Genomic DNA, 15960 nt, shown 5'->3' with positions numbered 1-15960 from the left:
AGTGCACATTAGGGCTGTTTGAGATGGAGCTTGAAAGTACGAAGAGACAAAAGCTTCAAATGTAAAGGGGAATCTGTTCTTAGTTTAGGACAACAATCTTGAATGAAATGAGACTGTTTGTAGTCAGTAAGATCCACCAGTTCAGGAAGATGACAGGAAATGTCACATTGCATTCATTCTCCTCTTCCTACACGCTCTGGGGCTTGCAGGCTCTAACTGCTCTGGCTGCCTCAGAACACTGCCTGGAAACAGCCTCAGTCCATTGAACAAAATGGCATGCTGCCAGCATGGGAGGAGAAAGAAAGACAGATGCCTATTCTCCAGTCCATGTTGAGTTTGCGTAGCTGGCAGGTCAGAAAAACTGGGTTAGCTTGCCTCTGCTACAGAAATTTGTAGTAAAGCTGTACCAGGTGCTAAGATGTCCAAATTTGTGGATGCCTCGCTCCCCAACAAACGATTCCTGTGCTGCAACACTCTTATGGACGCATGTGAAATGTATTATATTTCTATTTCCTTTCCTCCTAAAGTGCCAGAGCTGTTCCCATGTGCTGGGCAGGGACCACAAACAATTACCTTCTATTTTATGCTGAAGGTCTTATGCTTTCAGGATTGCCTAAAGTTTTTAAGACAGGCATTAGACACACTATCCTTCTATGAGACTTTTTTTCCCTAAAAAAGTATAATGATTAGGTTGAGTATCTGAGCACATACTATTAACCATACCAAACAGGAATATAAACATAGAAGCTTACTAATTAACTTTGTTTCCATTCCTTTTACCTGAAAATACATAAAATTCATCAGTTTTGTGACTTCTGGTTCCAGAACTTCCACAGTTTTCTCATAAATTTCTACTCTGTTAGGCTGTTCGTTGCACTTGACCTGAAGACAATTAAAGAGATTGTCACATTTACAGCTTTCCCTGACAAAGCCTCACAAACTAAGAGTCCATACAACAACTTGAGAAAATATATTATCATTCTGAAGATACAAATTTAAGGCATAAAGTGTTTGGTAATTTTATGATTGTTCTGTAAGATTCAGTGCATGTTTAAATAAAAAAAAAAAAAAAAGATTTTTCTAATACCTCACAGCAAATAATTTTTCAGACAGTTTTCAAACACTTCTGTATGGTAAGAACAATATTCTTTCCACATTATTATGCCATTTGTTCAGTCATGCACTAAAATAGGGCCAGAACTAGAAGATAAAACAGATTACCTGATTTCCACTCTAAATATTTAAACTATGGAATAAACCTTGCATTTCAGTGCAAAAATAATTGCATTACACATTCCTTAAAAAGCATGCTGTTGTCAACTGCATGGTTATAATTTTGTTCAGTCTTCTGATGTATCTTAACCTTCTTCCCACTCCATGCTTGCACAACCATTCCCAGATACCTGAGGCTGCTTATAGACTTGTCATCTATTCACAGGGGTTTGTTTTCGTATACAGATCAAGAAAACACTGCATAGTTCTGACATTTAGAAAAAGACTACCTAGGATATCTACAAACCTAAATGCATAACCTAAATGTTAATTATTACTTGCTATATCACATGTTAAACCTGTTCTGAATTTAAATATTTGGAAAAAAAAAACAAAAAGGCCAACTGTTTCCCAAGTGATAAAAGACACTATTCTATGGCATGGCCAGCTTGCTAATTCAGGAGCACACTAAGTTCCAGAGCTTGTTAAAAAATTGTATTCAAAACAAGACAGAAGTTTGCATCCTGCAGGACAGTTCAGTTTTGATCCTTTACCTGTGGAATGGCTCTTGAGCAGCTTCTCCATGTGTATAACATGACAGCATATTCCTGACCCTCTTCTAGCATTTCATTCTGTAAGAAAGACATTCAGTAATAATTAAGCATTGTAAAACAGAAGGATTAAATCCACTTGTCTGCCAGCCATCGTTCCAAACAAACTTATTTCTCTTATCGGGATGTATACGTACAAACACATGCATATTACAAACAGAATGATACGTCATGCTACATGTATATAAAATAGCATGGCCATAATAAATAGGTGCAGCCGGCACATTACATGCATCAGAGCTGTCTATACCACTGAAATAAAGATATTTGAATTAATCAGTTATGGAAACCCAGCTTGCCTATAAACCAACAGATAAAAAAAAAATCCATCTATTCTCAGTCACATTTTAGCATCCAACCTAATTCTGAGAAAATCTTCATACCACTTAAACCAGCAAACACCTATGAGATCACTAGTTGACAACTGCAGCAATTACACCTACTTACTGATAAGAATCACACCAAATCAAATTATCTTTGGCTTTGTTCTTCCCAAAACTAAAGACACTATAATCTATACATAAAAGCTGGGGACTGCAGGTAGAATGTTCAAGGATGGAAGAATCAGCACATGCAAAGCAGTATCTTAATTTACATGTCCAGGAAGAGGACTGACAACATACAAACACAATCAAAAGATGGGTAAGGAGTCACCAGATAATTTTAAAGGCAGACTAGTGTAAATTTACATAACTTTCAGTAGCATGTAATCAGGTGTTTAACGTATCCATTCCACAGTTTGTGAACTGGCTTCTAGACTTACAAGACATATTTTTCCTCATTTTTCAAAAGTGCATGAAACAACTGAAAGTTCAGTACAGACGAGTGTTTGCAACCTATAAGTTCTTTTGTATCCCACAATAGCAATACCGTCAGCAGAGATGGTGCTGCTCGTATTAAGTCTTATCTTCTATTGTGGAAATGTTAAAAACCACAGAAGAACTTATCCAAAAGCACGCCAATAAACCACTAACATACACACTCACCACAGAACACCTTATCCAAAAGGATGCCAATAAACCACTAACGCATACACTCTAGAGCGAAGAAGCCAACAAAGCCCTTCAACACCGCTAACCCGACGGAGAAGCAGAAGAAATTTGGGAGGATGGAAATTTTTAATTTTTAATTTAAGTTACAACAGAAAGCTGTAAACACAACTAACTCACCTCAGAACACTGGGAAAATGCACAGAGAAAGCATCAAACTTTTGAGCAACACTGGTTGATCAAGAAAAAAGCAAATTCTAAAATTATCGAGAAGTACATGTACACAAAGAAATGCCACATGCTTTTTCATCTTATTGCCTCCTCAAAGCGTTGTAGGTAACCTGGATTCCTGTTTTCTGTGACCACAATAATGAAACGCAAGAGGAATGTTCTTCTTTTTTTATTCCAGGTAAAAGAAAAAGTACGTATCTGAACAACTACTTACCATGCTAGAGTGGACTGTAGCCTGCTCAATGTATCTTGCAATACCAGTGACAAATGCATTTCTGTCCTCAAAGTTAGTGTTGAAGTTTGGCTGCAGAGAAAACAGATAGAATCAAATCCTTGGTGGGGAAAAGGACTTATATATATTGTAAATATGAACATGTTTGGTTTTTTTTGGTTGCTGTTGTTTTGTTCATTTGTTTGCTTTTTAAGAGCGCACACTTGTGCAAAAGATCCGCAAAACTATTTTTTCCTGAAATGACAACAGACCTGGTAAAGCAGAGATGATGGTGGGGGTTCAATACATGGTTGCTGATCTGGCAGTGGTAATTCTTCCAAGAGATCCACATTGGACAAGGCATCCTCCAGTGTTACTTGGGCAGTCATTTTGCACCTGTGGTTTAAAAGAAAACAAATATATTTATATATACACATGTGTATACTTGCACGTACACGTAGCAAAGAGCAGGGAACTCCTGCTGTTGAGGGAAATATGCAGTTTCCCATCAATAAAGACATGTTCTAGACACCATAATGGAAGGGAAATAGTAAAACCAAAACTCAGTTGGTTTTAGTATTCAAGTTTAAAAAAGACTTTTAGGACTGACAACCTCCTCCTTTTACGATCTGAGAAACGTTTCTCCTTCCCCACTGCTGCACACCAGAAATGCCGCAAAAACAGAGGAAAAAATGGCCTCCAATGCACAGAAAAGAAGTACTGCCCTCAAATCTAACCATAAGGACGCCAATCTGAAGTTGTTAATAAACAAACAGACCACCACCACCAAAAAAAAAAAAGCAAAAACAGAAACCAAAGCAAAAGGAAGGAAACGCTCAGAACAGATAAGCTACCTGCCCTCAGAGACCAACCGGTATCCAAAGCTGTAGCTGCAAAACCAACAAACCACATACGGAGAGAGCTTGCCAACACATTCAAACAGCTACGCTAGAAAGATCTGCAGGCCTTTTGCTTCTTGAAACCATGGCTCCAGCTTTGCTTCAAGCCCGAGCACGTGAGGTTTCATTAAAATAAATAAATAAGCAGCATCCGTATCACACAGTCGGCAATCCCTGCTGAAAAATGATGAAGGACTGGACTGACAAGAGTGCTTGCTGGCAGAGCTGCCCTGGGACGCTTGCCCAACACCATCCCACGCCCAGCTTGAGCTCCTCCACAGCCACCATGGTTATTCCCAATGAGGGGCAGGCAAAAAAACACAGCATCTTCCCTCTGATAAATAAGCAAATGTCAAAAAAAGCTTTATGTATGGGCACAGGTCCAGTGAGGAGGCTGAACTCTTAACAGTTTCAGCCTGAAGGAAATGGATGAGAGTTGCTAAGAAGTCAGAGCACCGCAAATAAACGTTATTTTAATATTTTTGTTGTGAGTATCTATAGATCAAGCTTTAGCTAAAATAAAAGCCAATGCACTTTACCTGCAATAGCTTAACTGAGAGGCTCCTTCATACATGAAACTTCTCCCCACAGACTCACTACCAGAGCAGAAATCCCCACTTGCCCAGCTCCCTCCGGTGCTGTGGCATGAGACAGGTGAACAGCCACAAACCGCTATGAAAACCTCCTCCACCCATACTCAAAACCCAGAGAGAAATAAGGGTTCCCCATTTCAAGCTAAAAGCTACTCCACTTAACCACATAAAGGGGAGTTGGCGCTTCACGGAAGAAAAAATGACAAAGCACCCTTCCCCAGCCCAAACATCCTCCCCAGCACTAGTAAGGATGCTTGGAGCACTGTGTCCAGTTCCAGGTCCCCCAGTACAAGAGGGACATGGACATACTGGAAAGAGTCCAGCACTGGGACACCAAGATGAGCAAGGGACTGGAGCCCTTCTCCTATGAGCAGGCTGAGAGAGCTGGGGAAGAGGAGGTTCAGGGGATCTCATCAGTGTCCACAAACACCTGAAAGGAGGGTGCAAAGAAGATGGAGCCAGGCTCTTCTCAGTGGTGCCCAGATCCAGGAGCAGAGGCCCTGGGCAAAACCAGGCCCCCAGGAGGCTCCCCCTGAGCCCCAGGAGCACTGCTGTGCTGTGCGGGTGAGGAGCCCTGGCACAGGCTGCCCAGAGAGGCTGTGGGGTCTCCTCCTTGGGGATCTCCAAAGCCGCCTGGAGATGGGCCTGGGCAGCCTGCGCTGGGTGGCCCTGCTGGGGCAGGGCTGGGGCCTGGTGGCCTCCAGAGGGCCCCCACAGCCTCAGCCACTCTGTGCTCCTCCTCCTCAAACACACCCCAGTTCCCCAGCACAGAAGAGAGCCAAGGATATACACACAAGCAAAACCCCACTCCCTTCTCACTCACAGTGCCACCACCCATTTCACAGCACACACCCACTGAACCCGTCAGCAGGAGGGAGGCGTGAGGCAGGGAAACATGGCTTCCTGCTGCCCCTGGCCTGTGAGAAGAAATACAGGACGGCACGTTTTTTCCAAGCCCTTTGGCATGATTTCACAAAGATAAATCAGCATTTCTGGACCCAGGAGAACATAACTAATTGTGTGCAGACTGTTACAAAAGCCCTGTTTTAAGGTCGCTCACGGCCTCATTTGGTAACTTTGATCCGCATGCCTGGTGCTTGGTTGGCCAAGCCATTTCAGCATGCCAGTTCCCTGCTTTTTAATTCAATTATCTAACAAGACGTGAAAGAGGAAGAAGCCCCTTCCTGCCCAGCTCTGACACATCTGCAGACGTGGCCAGGGCCCGGCTCTGCTCGCCCTCTGCCCCTGGGACCAAGCAGCAGAGGCCTGAGAGCAGCGAGAAGAGCAGGAGCAAAAGCTCCTGATGTACGAGCCCTGCCACCTGGGCAGCAAAGATTTTCTTCAAGGTTGCTTTCCCCCCCTTCCTTTTTTGCTGCTGATGTTAATAAAACCAGCTCCAAAAGACAAAAGTTATTTCTGATGTACAAACACAAACGGCTGGCAAAAAGAGATTTTGTTTCCCCCCCCCCTGCCTCAAGTATCAGGAAAATTAAATTAAGGAAACTGAAATTCCCAAGACACGAAACTGGATGGTTTTGCTTCCTTGAGACTCATTCAGTCCGAGTGAAGTTACAGGTGAAATTACTGGGCAGCAGCACCAGCATTTTAGCAGACTCCCTTCTGGCAGAGAACATGATAAACTGCAAAAGACCTCCTTAAAAAATCATAAGCCAGTCTGATTAGGAGTTTACCTAAGTAAGAACAAATTAAAACACCGTAGTTACTCTGATAATTATAGTTATACGAGTCAATTTACCCAGGCTGTGAGGTTTATTTCCTACTACTTTCCTGTGATGCTGTGTTTTCAGCTTTACACCTACCTGAGGTTTTCACCTACCTGAGAAGACAATGTGTGAATTACTTTTCATTTTTTTTCCCCCATTTTATTATCTTTGCATCACAACCAGCATTACAGCACTAAAGACAAAGCATTCCAGGAACATGTTTTCCTCGAAGTACACAACTTATTAAAAACAAACACTCATTACCTTTCATCCTCCCTCCAGGAGAGGGACTCCCACACCCCTACGTGCTGGTTAGCTAAATGCTGGTGTTTGATGAGCACACTCAGCTTTCTAACTGAGACAGCAGTGTCTGGGCCGATTCCCAGCCTCTTTTTCTGGATTTCAAAGCCAGCACACAAAAATCCCTGTCTCCTGTACAGGCAAGCTTCAGTCTTACAGTGTGAAGTCCCATCATGTCCAAGGGTCAGAGGTATCATTCACAGGTGGTTTTTTTTAGGGAAAATTTGTGTATGCTAGTGCAAGGTCACTGACTAGCTTGAATTTTCTTCTTTTTCGTTTCTGGAGGAGACGAGCACCAGCTTGACCTGCCCAGAAAAGCTTATGCTGCAGAGCTTACCATGCTGTCTCCGTGACATTTGGTCCACAAGAAAAACAAAACAAGGAAAGGCACCAGACCTTGAAGCTCCTCCAGTGTTACTTACATTTTGATCTGACTTAGGAACTTGCTTATCATTCAGACAGAAGGTTTGCTGATCTATTTAAGTGTCAGCATTCCGTACATTGCTCACAGTCATGCAATGGCATTGCACGCAGTGCCCTGCTCAGCATCACTCTCTGGTTTTTAAAGATGAGGGTCAATCCTAACAGCAATCAATAAAGCTTTTCCACATCTCCATCCCTACAGAATAACGTAATAGCAAAAGATTAATTCCAAGCATATCAGAAAATGCCCAGCACGCATCTTTCAGCTTGCTCTTTAGGCCCTTCTGAGGTTTCAAACTATTTGGAATAAAAAAAGATACATATATAATTTTCCCATAATTTCCTCCTGCTTATGTCTTTTGAACAGCAACAACCAATTAGAAGTTACCAGAAGAAAATAACAAAAAATAGAAAGTATAGAAAGTAAGGACTGAGAAATTAGGGCGGAGAGAAAAGTGCATTAACTCCAGAACCACTATGAAAAAAACGAGGACTGCTGTAATACAATTCCACTCTCAAGCTCAAAGTTTAAAAAAAAAAAAAATCCTAAGGAATTAAGGAGGCAGGAGAAAAAGAAAAAAAAAAAAAAGACACACACACACAAAAACACCACTGTTGAATTTTTAAGATTTCTGCCAGTGACAGAGTTATGCGAGTCAAATTATTTATCAAGCAGAAGATCAAGAGACAATTCACAAATAGTCTATAAATACCTAAAACAGGAGTATGTTGGCAGATGGTAGGAGATAGCTCTTAAACACGTCAGCAACAGCACCCCAGATGCAGAAGATGTAACTTGTAGCTGGCAACTAAGTCTTAAAAAAGGGTAAAGCAAATGAACTTAAGTAACTGTAGGCTTCTTGAGACCTCCTTGCAAGTGCAGAAATGACCAAGCAGTTCCTTTAAAGCTTCTGCCACAAACACTTGGGCAAGACTTCCCCCAGAAACAGCCTCTAATGGCCTTCAGGATCAATCCATCTGAACTTCGGAGGGACACTGATTGTCAACACAAAAAATTGGACCTCAGAACTGGGCTTACAGATGAAAAATAAAGCCCTTCTCCACTAAAAGTACTTGATAAAAATCTTTGTTCAGTAAGATCAGAGTGTGCAGCACAGGACGTGTGACGAGCAGGGGGTCAGCACCACCTCCACGCCTGGTCAAAACTTACGGGCTGCCTGCACACACTCACCAAGCTGCAGCTTCACGTGGCATCTGGGGGACGGCTGTGCTAGAGAGCTGCAGAAGATGCACTCTATCTTTTTCACTTCTGCCTGAGGTTTTTCCTCCCGGTTTAACAAGGTTGCCAGAGCGCCCAGAGGTCGATGTGCTTCTCTCTTCTCTCTGTGCACTTTCTGGCACCTGGTTTCTACTGAAACCACGAGCTCCAGGAATTGTTGCAGATGCAGTAACGTGCCTGGATCTCTGCTTGCATGGCTTTACACACGATGCAAGTCAGACCACAAGGACTCATCTGTATCTACGCCAGTATCTTAAAGACTGACCTCAAAAAAAAAAAAAAAAAAGTATGTATTTTCGTTTAACCACAAGTTCTGAGCACACATGAACTCTTAAAACAAGCATGAATCCATCAAAAATAGTTATACTTCAGCCTGACAGCTGTGAAATCTACAAATGCATTTAAAAAAGGAAGTGATATAAATAAAAACTTCCTTAAAACCCCAAAAAACTATTTCTTATCCAAAAAAAAAAAAAAAAAAAAAAAACTGAAGAAGAATCATGCCCAAGCCTGAGATAATTAAGGGTGGCTATAAATGACTTATCAAAAAACTGCTGGATAACAGAAGCTCTAGAAATTTTTATGACTTCACAGACGAGAACAGTGCTGTATTTGACTGCAGGCAGGTGCTGGGAGGGGATTCCCTGTGCCTTTCTGCAGCCCACTGGACACATTTTTTCACTTTGTTTTTGAACAGATGCACTGCAGCTCCAAGTGCTTGTGCATGTTCCCAGGCTCAAAATACGACAAAGAGGAAGTCTGTCTGCACTTTAAACAGCACTTCCTTTGACACTGGCTCTTTTCTTTCCTAAGTCTCCAAAAGCATCTTTGAATTTCAAATTAAACCAGGAGTCTTAAACTAAGCCTAGCATGGATACTGAAAATTATGATTGTGGTGCAATCTGTGAATTGAAATGCCTTTGCACAAGTTGTTCTGATTTTTAAAAATAGGCTTAAAGAAGTAAATAAACCAAAGCTTAATCTATTTCACAGGGCAGGATATGATGATAAAATTCAGATAATTCTAAGTGCAGCAGCTAAGGAAGGGGAAAAGAAGCATATCCTTCAAAAAAAAGGCACAAAGGTATTCAAGCAGACCATCCACAGTAGGAGAGGAATTAAAATAGGGATAAACTTAAAAAGATAAGCGAATGATCTAATGAACTGGGACCTCAGCGATCTCCATAGGAATCGGCGACAGCATTCCCGCAGGAGCAGGCTGGCTCTGCACAGCAGACGTTCAGCTCTATCCCTATAGCAACGCAACATTTTTCTCATTTCTTCTGTTCCCTTGTGCCATTCTTCCACGTTATTGGCTCGCAGAAAATCGATTGGGTCATTTTTCTATGAAGATGAATTGATTCAATATTCCTCGTAGTGTTCCAGCTCAAGATAAACCATGAGACCGAACACAACGGGCCCTTATGAAGGCAAGAGGTAACGAAAGGAACTGATCTTCCTTCCCAGGAACAATACAGCAACAACTGTGATGCTCACTTTTCTTTCCAACTTCCAAGACCTCTTTCAAAATTTCACTTTTAGTTTTGTTTGGTCTTAAATAAGCTTCAAAACCAGCAGCGGCTCAGCTGCAGATCTATCGGCTCAGGCTGAGCAGAAGCGATTTTAACAAGCTGATAACTAAACTGCTTCAGAGAACAGCAGTACGCTGGACCTGTCCCGTCTGAATGCTCTTTTTCAGTGCTCTGATGGCTGGATCTGCCTTTTTGCGAAGGGGATTCATGCGGGGTGGGTTTGGGTGCTTTTTTTTTCCAGGATTGGAGCTCCTCTTCGTTCCTAAGCAACAGATTTGCATAAGCTGAGGGAGCAAAGAAAAAGTCCTTTCACATCATTTCCTGACCCACCTTATTAAAGTAAGGGACAGAAGGAAGCAAACAGCGGCTGACCGTCCTTTCTGCAACAGATCTGACGGGCAGCTAAGCTTTCACGAAGCCTGCATTTGGAGTAAAAAAGGCTCAGGAAGTGTAAAAAGGAAAATAAAAAATAAATAAATTAAAAAAGACTGAATTATCCTACCCCGGCAGCACAGCAAACCCTAGAAGAACGGAACATAAGAGTAATGCTGAACTCGGTGCAGTGCCGGATGCTCGGGGAAGCAGCCGCAGCGCCGTGCGTGGAACCCAAAAGCCACACTGCCGTGACTCAGGGCCGACCCTCCCTGCCCACAGCACCACCAAGGGCAGCAGGACGCTGCTGCCAGCACCGTGGTCCCCGAGACACAGCGGCTGGCTGACACACGGAGCAGCAGGCAGCTGAGAATCAGTCACGCTCGTGGAGGAATTGCAGGCGCCCCCCCTCCTCCAGGGCTACCAGCCTCCTACCACGGTCGTACAGCCCAGCAACGTCCCGACGATCAAACCTAGGGTCGAGTGATAGCCCCACACAGTGCAACTCACACACTCCAAAAACAGGAGCCTGATTCTGCTCACTGCCACCCGTTTTGTTTGTAAATCCACGGTGGCACGGCAGGGGCCCAGCCCCGCAGTTCCTCGCTCGGAAGGAATCCCACGCACGCGGTCGAGGAGGGAGGGTCTGTCTGCTCTGCAACGGCACTCGCACTGCAGGAATTCACGGGCCTTCTCCGTGGGTTGGTTTATCTGTGTAACTAAGCCTCGAGCCCAGAATACAAGCCCCTTGGTTTCAAAATAACAATAATAAAAAATATACGTACCCATTACTGGTGGGGCTAGGTGGCTTGTATTGATTTGCTCGCTAGTTCTTACCAAGCTGAATTTATATTCTGCGTGAATACCACATTAAAAAACACGTGAATTTTAAAACTTCCACACATATGAAAAACCCTGCTGCAGTACTTGGCCTCTCCTCAGGACAGAAGGAAGCTGAAGCTCTGTCTATCCCCTCACTCTAGCTTGGGTTCTGCTGCGCCCATTTCCCTCGCCCTTTTGACACTCTCTGATGCTCCGTCTTTGAATTGCAGCGAGCACAGCTTAGGTTTTGCTGTCCTTTGACTTCCAGTTCTTCGTTTTGATTGCTTCTTGGCTAACTCCCCTTCCCTTTTTCATGTGCTTTTCCCCTCACGCAGTTCACTCCTCCCCCGTTGGTTTGATCTTCTCCTCGTGTTTTGCTGCGTTGGGCATTTTGCTGCTCTCCTGCAGCCACCCTCAGCGTGCACGTTTCCCATCCTGGTGTTTCAGATTCCTCCTGCTGCTGCGGGAGCTCTGTAAACCAGCCCCTGCTCTGCCACACAGATGTATTAGGAGCCAACGCTGCTCGGCGTTGCTTTGGGAATGCCTCAAACCCAGCACAGCAGCGAAGCACTGAAGCACTCAACTTAGGGCATGCTCAGCAGCTGTGAAAAGCCCTCTCGTTTCTTAGCAAGGAGAAGATTCCCAATGCAAGGATTCTGCAAGGAGCAAGGAAGAAAACAGCAAGAACCACTGTGATCCCAGAAAGAAGAGGAGGAAGCGGGTGTGCATTCCTCAGACAGCACCACAAACGCGTCCTGTGGAAAGGCTGCTGGCACACGTTGCTTATGCACTGCCTCTTCCACACGGGCTTGGTGGGTTATCCTTTTTAGAGGGAAGACAACACAGTGCTGTTATTTAATCACGAGAGGGCCCACCTGCACACACACACTGAAAGCAGCAGGTATGCTGGTGGGTAGAGCACCAGGCTGCCATGCTACAGGTGAGGGAAATGACCCACAGGGACCAAGCCTGGAGTCTTTCTGTTTCGGTCCACGCAATAACACAACCCCTCTTGTTAAACAAACTGCTTCTTTCAGCATGTAAGGTCTTGAACCATGCTTTGGTTTCACAACATCAGGGGCCAGGGTGGGGAAGAAAACATTGCTTTCCTCCAGGGAGAAGGGGGTGCACTCTTTTCAAGTCATTTTCCAGACATGGCTTCTGGAATCACTACCTCGCACATCAACCCTTAAGACCCATGTCAGAGAACCACAGAAAGGTTTGGGTTGGAAGGGGCCTTACAGACCACCCAGTTCCACCCTCCTGCCATGGGCAGGGACACCTCCCACCAGCCCAGGCTGCCCAAAGCCCCATCCAGCCTGGCCTTGAGCACCTCCAGGGATGGGGCAGCCACAGCTTCTCTGGGCAGCCCGTGCCAGGGCCTCACCACCCTCTGGGTGAAGAACTTCTTCTTTATGTCTAATCTAAATCTCCTCTTAGTTCAAAGCCATTCCCCCTTGTCCTATCACTCCACTCCCTGACAGAGTCCCTCCCCAGCCTTCTTGCAGGCCCCCTTTAGGTACTGGAAGGCCACAGTGAGGTCTCCCAAGAGCCTTCTCTATGTCCTAACATAGTGCTAGCTTTGAAAAACAGGTGTTTAGTTTTTGTTTTTTTTTTTTCTAAAACATCCAGCACTGTTTATTTTTCTTATGCTTTATACTGTATGCATTCATAAGAGCATTACAGAGACTCACCCCTGCTGACGGTTTGTAGAAACAGTCATCTAAAAAGCGTAAGTCTGCACCTTCTCTAAAATATTAAGATGCCTTTGGGTGGAGGAAGGGGAGGGGAAAAGGCATTTTATGCTCCCATTGAGTCATTCTTGGCTTTAAAAAATTGTTTGGTCATTCTATCACCTCCTGACCAACACTCCCGAAAAGAAGACCTGCAGAAACGACCTGCCCAGCTGGAGGACCATCACGTCCACCTTTCCTCCTCTCACACCCCTCCTGAGAAGAGAGTCTACCAGAGGCCACTTGTAGCAAGTTTTATGTTCTGGATATCAGGAGTTTCCAAGCCTGTTCTGTTTACTTCTCGCTCTCAGATTACCAAGTGATCTAATCGAGAGCACATCCAAGGGGAGCTCAGAAGCAGTTCCATGAATCACATTCCCACGTGCACACACGGATCCATCCGAACCACTTCGCCGGCCGTTTGTGCTCAGTTTGTGTCAAGCTCCTGCAAAACCCCTACAGAAACAAGCCCTTATTGCAGGTCTTAAATAATTACTTCCTGAGCTGGGCTTGCCATAGTAGCTACAGCTGTTTAAAAATATATAGACAATAAAAATTCAGAAACTCTCCCTGTCGCTCTTTCAAGAGAAGCCAAGTCAGTCACATCTTGACTTCTGATTCACTACGGTACAGCACACTGCCCAACATTAAAGTTTACTTTTACTTGTTGGTACAGTGAAGGAACCACATTAAGAATTTGCCCCGAGAACACGGAGCAATGACTGTAAAATGGGATCGTCTTGACTCATACATAAATGCATGTGGAAATTATCCTAAAATTAATTTTCTCTTCTGTAACACTGCAAGCTATTCTAGCAGCTTTCTGGCCGACCGATGAATAAAACTGAATCCACGAAAAGGAGCTTTGTAAGGGATTTTTGTTCCGTCTTATGTAACTTTGTAGATCCAGTACAACTGCTCTGAAGTCTCCACTCTTTAAACAAGCCTTGATCTGAATGTTTCTGAAGAAGTCTTTCAAGAAAAGGCAAAGAACAAAATAAAGTCTGCTGATTCTGAGAAACAAGTTATGAAAAGATCATGGCACCTGCTCTCAGGGACTAGTCACCTTCCAAGATACCTCTCTCCCAGAGAGAATAAAGAAAGCATTAAACAAAATTAAGCCACATATGAGTCCAACGTCTAATATAATCATGCAGCTGGAGCAGCTATCTATTAATTATACTTTAAGGTCTGTGTAGTTGGTCAAGAGAGATTGTGGGTTCAAGCCTAGGGGCAGATTTCTACCTAAAGCAAACTGAAAAAACGAGGATTTTGTTAACAAATGCTTTAGATAGTGTACATTGTACACTAAAGAATTACAATTTTTTGTGTCAAGCAGTCATTCAGGAGTTACGAAATGAAGAGTATGGATTGTTTATGGAACATTCCCTTTCTCATAATGTGGATTTTTTAGAACAATTTTCACAATTCAAATCCCCTTAATAGATAACACAATATCCAGACCTCAGTTAGCAGAGGTCTGAACACATCTCACACGCTGCTCCACTCTCCTCCTCAGCACCCTGAACGGGAGCTGACCAAACCCCAGGTCTGCAAACAATGCAGTCTTACCCAGCAACATTATCCTTTAAAGGAAAAAGAAAATGAACTGCACATTTCCTTGAGCAAGCTTTGATGCTGCTGCACCCCGATCTTGTGCAGGCTGTTTCCGAATATCTCCTCCTCCTCCTCCTTCTGGGCAGCCACAGAAATGCCGGCTGCCTGCACCAGCCAGGCTTCACGGGCCAGTTGTTTGGGAATGCTGAGAAGTCTGTTATGTTAGGTCAGGAGGAAAGAAACAAAAAGAGTTTTTGAAAGGGCAGAAAGCAGGAGTTGGATAAAACTACGAAGCAAGAACCTTTGTGAGCACAGAGCGTGCAGACTCAGCCTGTGCGTAAGGCAGTTTGTATACATGCAACTGATACCAGCATAAGCCGGAAAACAAAAAGTTTTCTGAGGGTATTATTAGAAGCCCCACTCTGAAAAAATTGCCGAGCAGGGACACCACACAGGGAAGTTTTCGGTAAGTTAATACAGTTGTGACAAAGGAGGGGATCCCAATAAGGACGCTGCTCATTGCAGAGCCTAACCTACGCTTTGCCTCTCCCCTGGCTTACAGCAGCAGGGCCATGTAATTAGGGAGAAACCCTTCCAGGCAGCTTTCCTCCACTCGGGGCAGACTCCCAGACGACTTCCCGGTAGCATAAATAACAATCTACATGTCTAAATGCCACTCGGACCTACCGTGGGGTGGCACGGGAATGAGCCAGCAAGGCAGCGCGGGCTCACTGAGGGGCAGACGCTTCACTGAGGAGCTAGAGGGATACCTCAGGGGCTGAAGGAAAGACTCCAAGGGATGAAATGTTTCGGCCCTTATCTGTCGGAAACACATCCCAGCCACGTACGAGATGTCTGTGAATTCATCCACCACCCTCCTACCCCCTCACACCACGGGTTTCGCTGAAACATCACTCATTTAACTGGATAAAGCTCGACTTCCCCAAAAGCCCTGCTCAATGCCTGCAGACCCACGGGACCGCCACCTTGATGCAGGCTGAACTTATACACGATTTTTGTTTGTTTTTGTCCCCAACCCGCTGGGGGACAGCGCTGGAAGCAAAGCCCAAGCAAGCCCTGCGGTACCAGCCGACGGGTCGCGGTTGCTGAGGCGAGCATTGGGACTTTTGACGCCAACCGAGAGACAGGCCGGCTTGCAGCCACCCGAGCTACGAGAAACGACCCCAAAACGAGACAAAATAAACCAAAAAGCCCCCAGACGAGGTCACCGCCCGCCGCCCCTACGCCGGGCAGGGGGCGAGGCCGCGCCTGAGGCGGCGCCGCCGGGGCCCGCAGCCGGGGCCGGGCCCCCCCCGCTCCGAGCCCCGCAGCCCGGGCGGGCTCCGCCGCCCCCCGGCTCTCACCCGCTGGGCGCTGCCGGCTCCGGGGGTCCCGGCCCGGCTCCGGGGGGCTCCGGAGGGGACTCGGGGAGGGTGGCTCCGCTCCTGGGCCGCGCCGGGCTGGGAGTTTCCTGCCTGAGTCACCGGGAGCTGGAGCGGCGCAGGGAAACA

At 45.1% G+C, this 15960-nt stretch overlaps 1 protein-coding gene across 1 annotated transcript in view; it reads right to left on the bottom strand.

The window, feature by feature from the left end:
- CYFIP1 (cytoplasmic FMR1 interacting protein 1) overlaps positions 1–15960 on the bottom strand; it is a 62967-nt gene extending 47007 nt beyond the window's left edge. Inside the window, exons 1-5 of the mRNA XM_032208044.1 lie at positions 15814–15960; positions 3527–3650; positions 3258–3347; positions 1767–1844; positions 781–882 (exon numbers count right to left, since the gene is read on the bottom strand). Of these exons, the coding sequence (XP_032063935.1) occupies positions 781–882; positions 1767–1844; positions 3258–3347; positions 3527–3643 (387 nt within the window). The 5' untranslated portion in view covers positions 3644–3650; positions 15814–15960. The remainder of the gene's footprint in view (positions 1–780; positions 883–1766; positions 1845–3257; positions 3348–3526; positions 3651–15813) is intronic.

This window comes from Aythya fuligula, chromosome 1, assembly GCF_009819795.1.
Source record: "Aythya fuligula isolate bAytFul2 chromosome 1, bAytFul2.pri, whole genome shotgun sequence".
Classification (NCBI taxonomy): Eukaryota; Metazoa; Chordata; class Aves; order Anseriformes; family Anatidae; genus Aythya; species Aythya fuligula.
The sequence above is the reverse complement of the archived record's forward strand: the minus strand, read 5'-3'. Positions and strand labels throughout refer to the sequence as shown.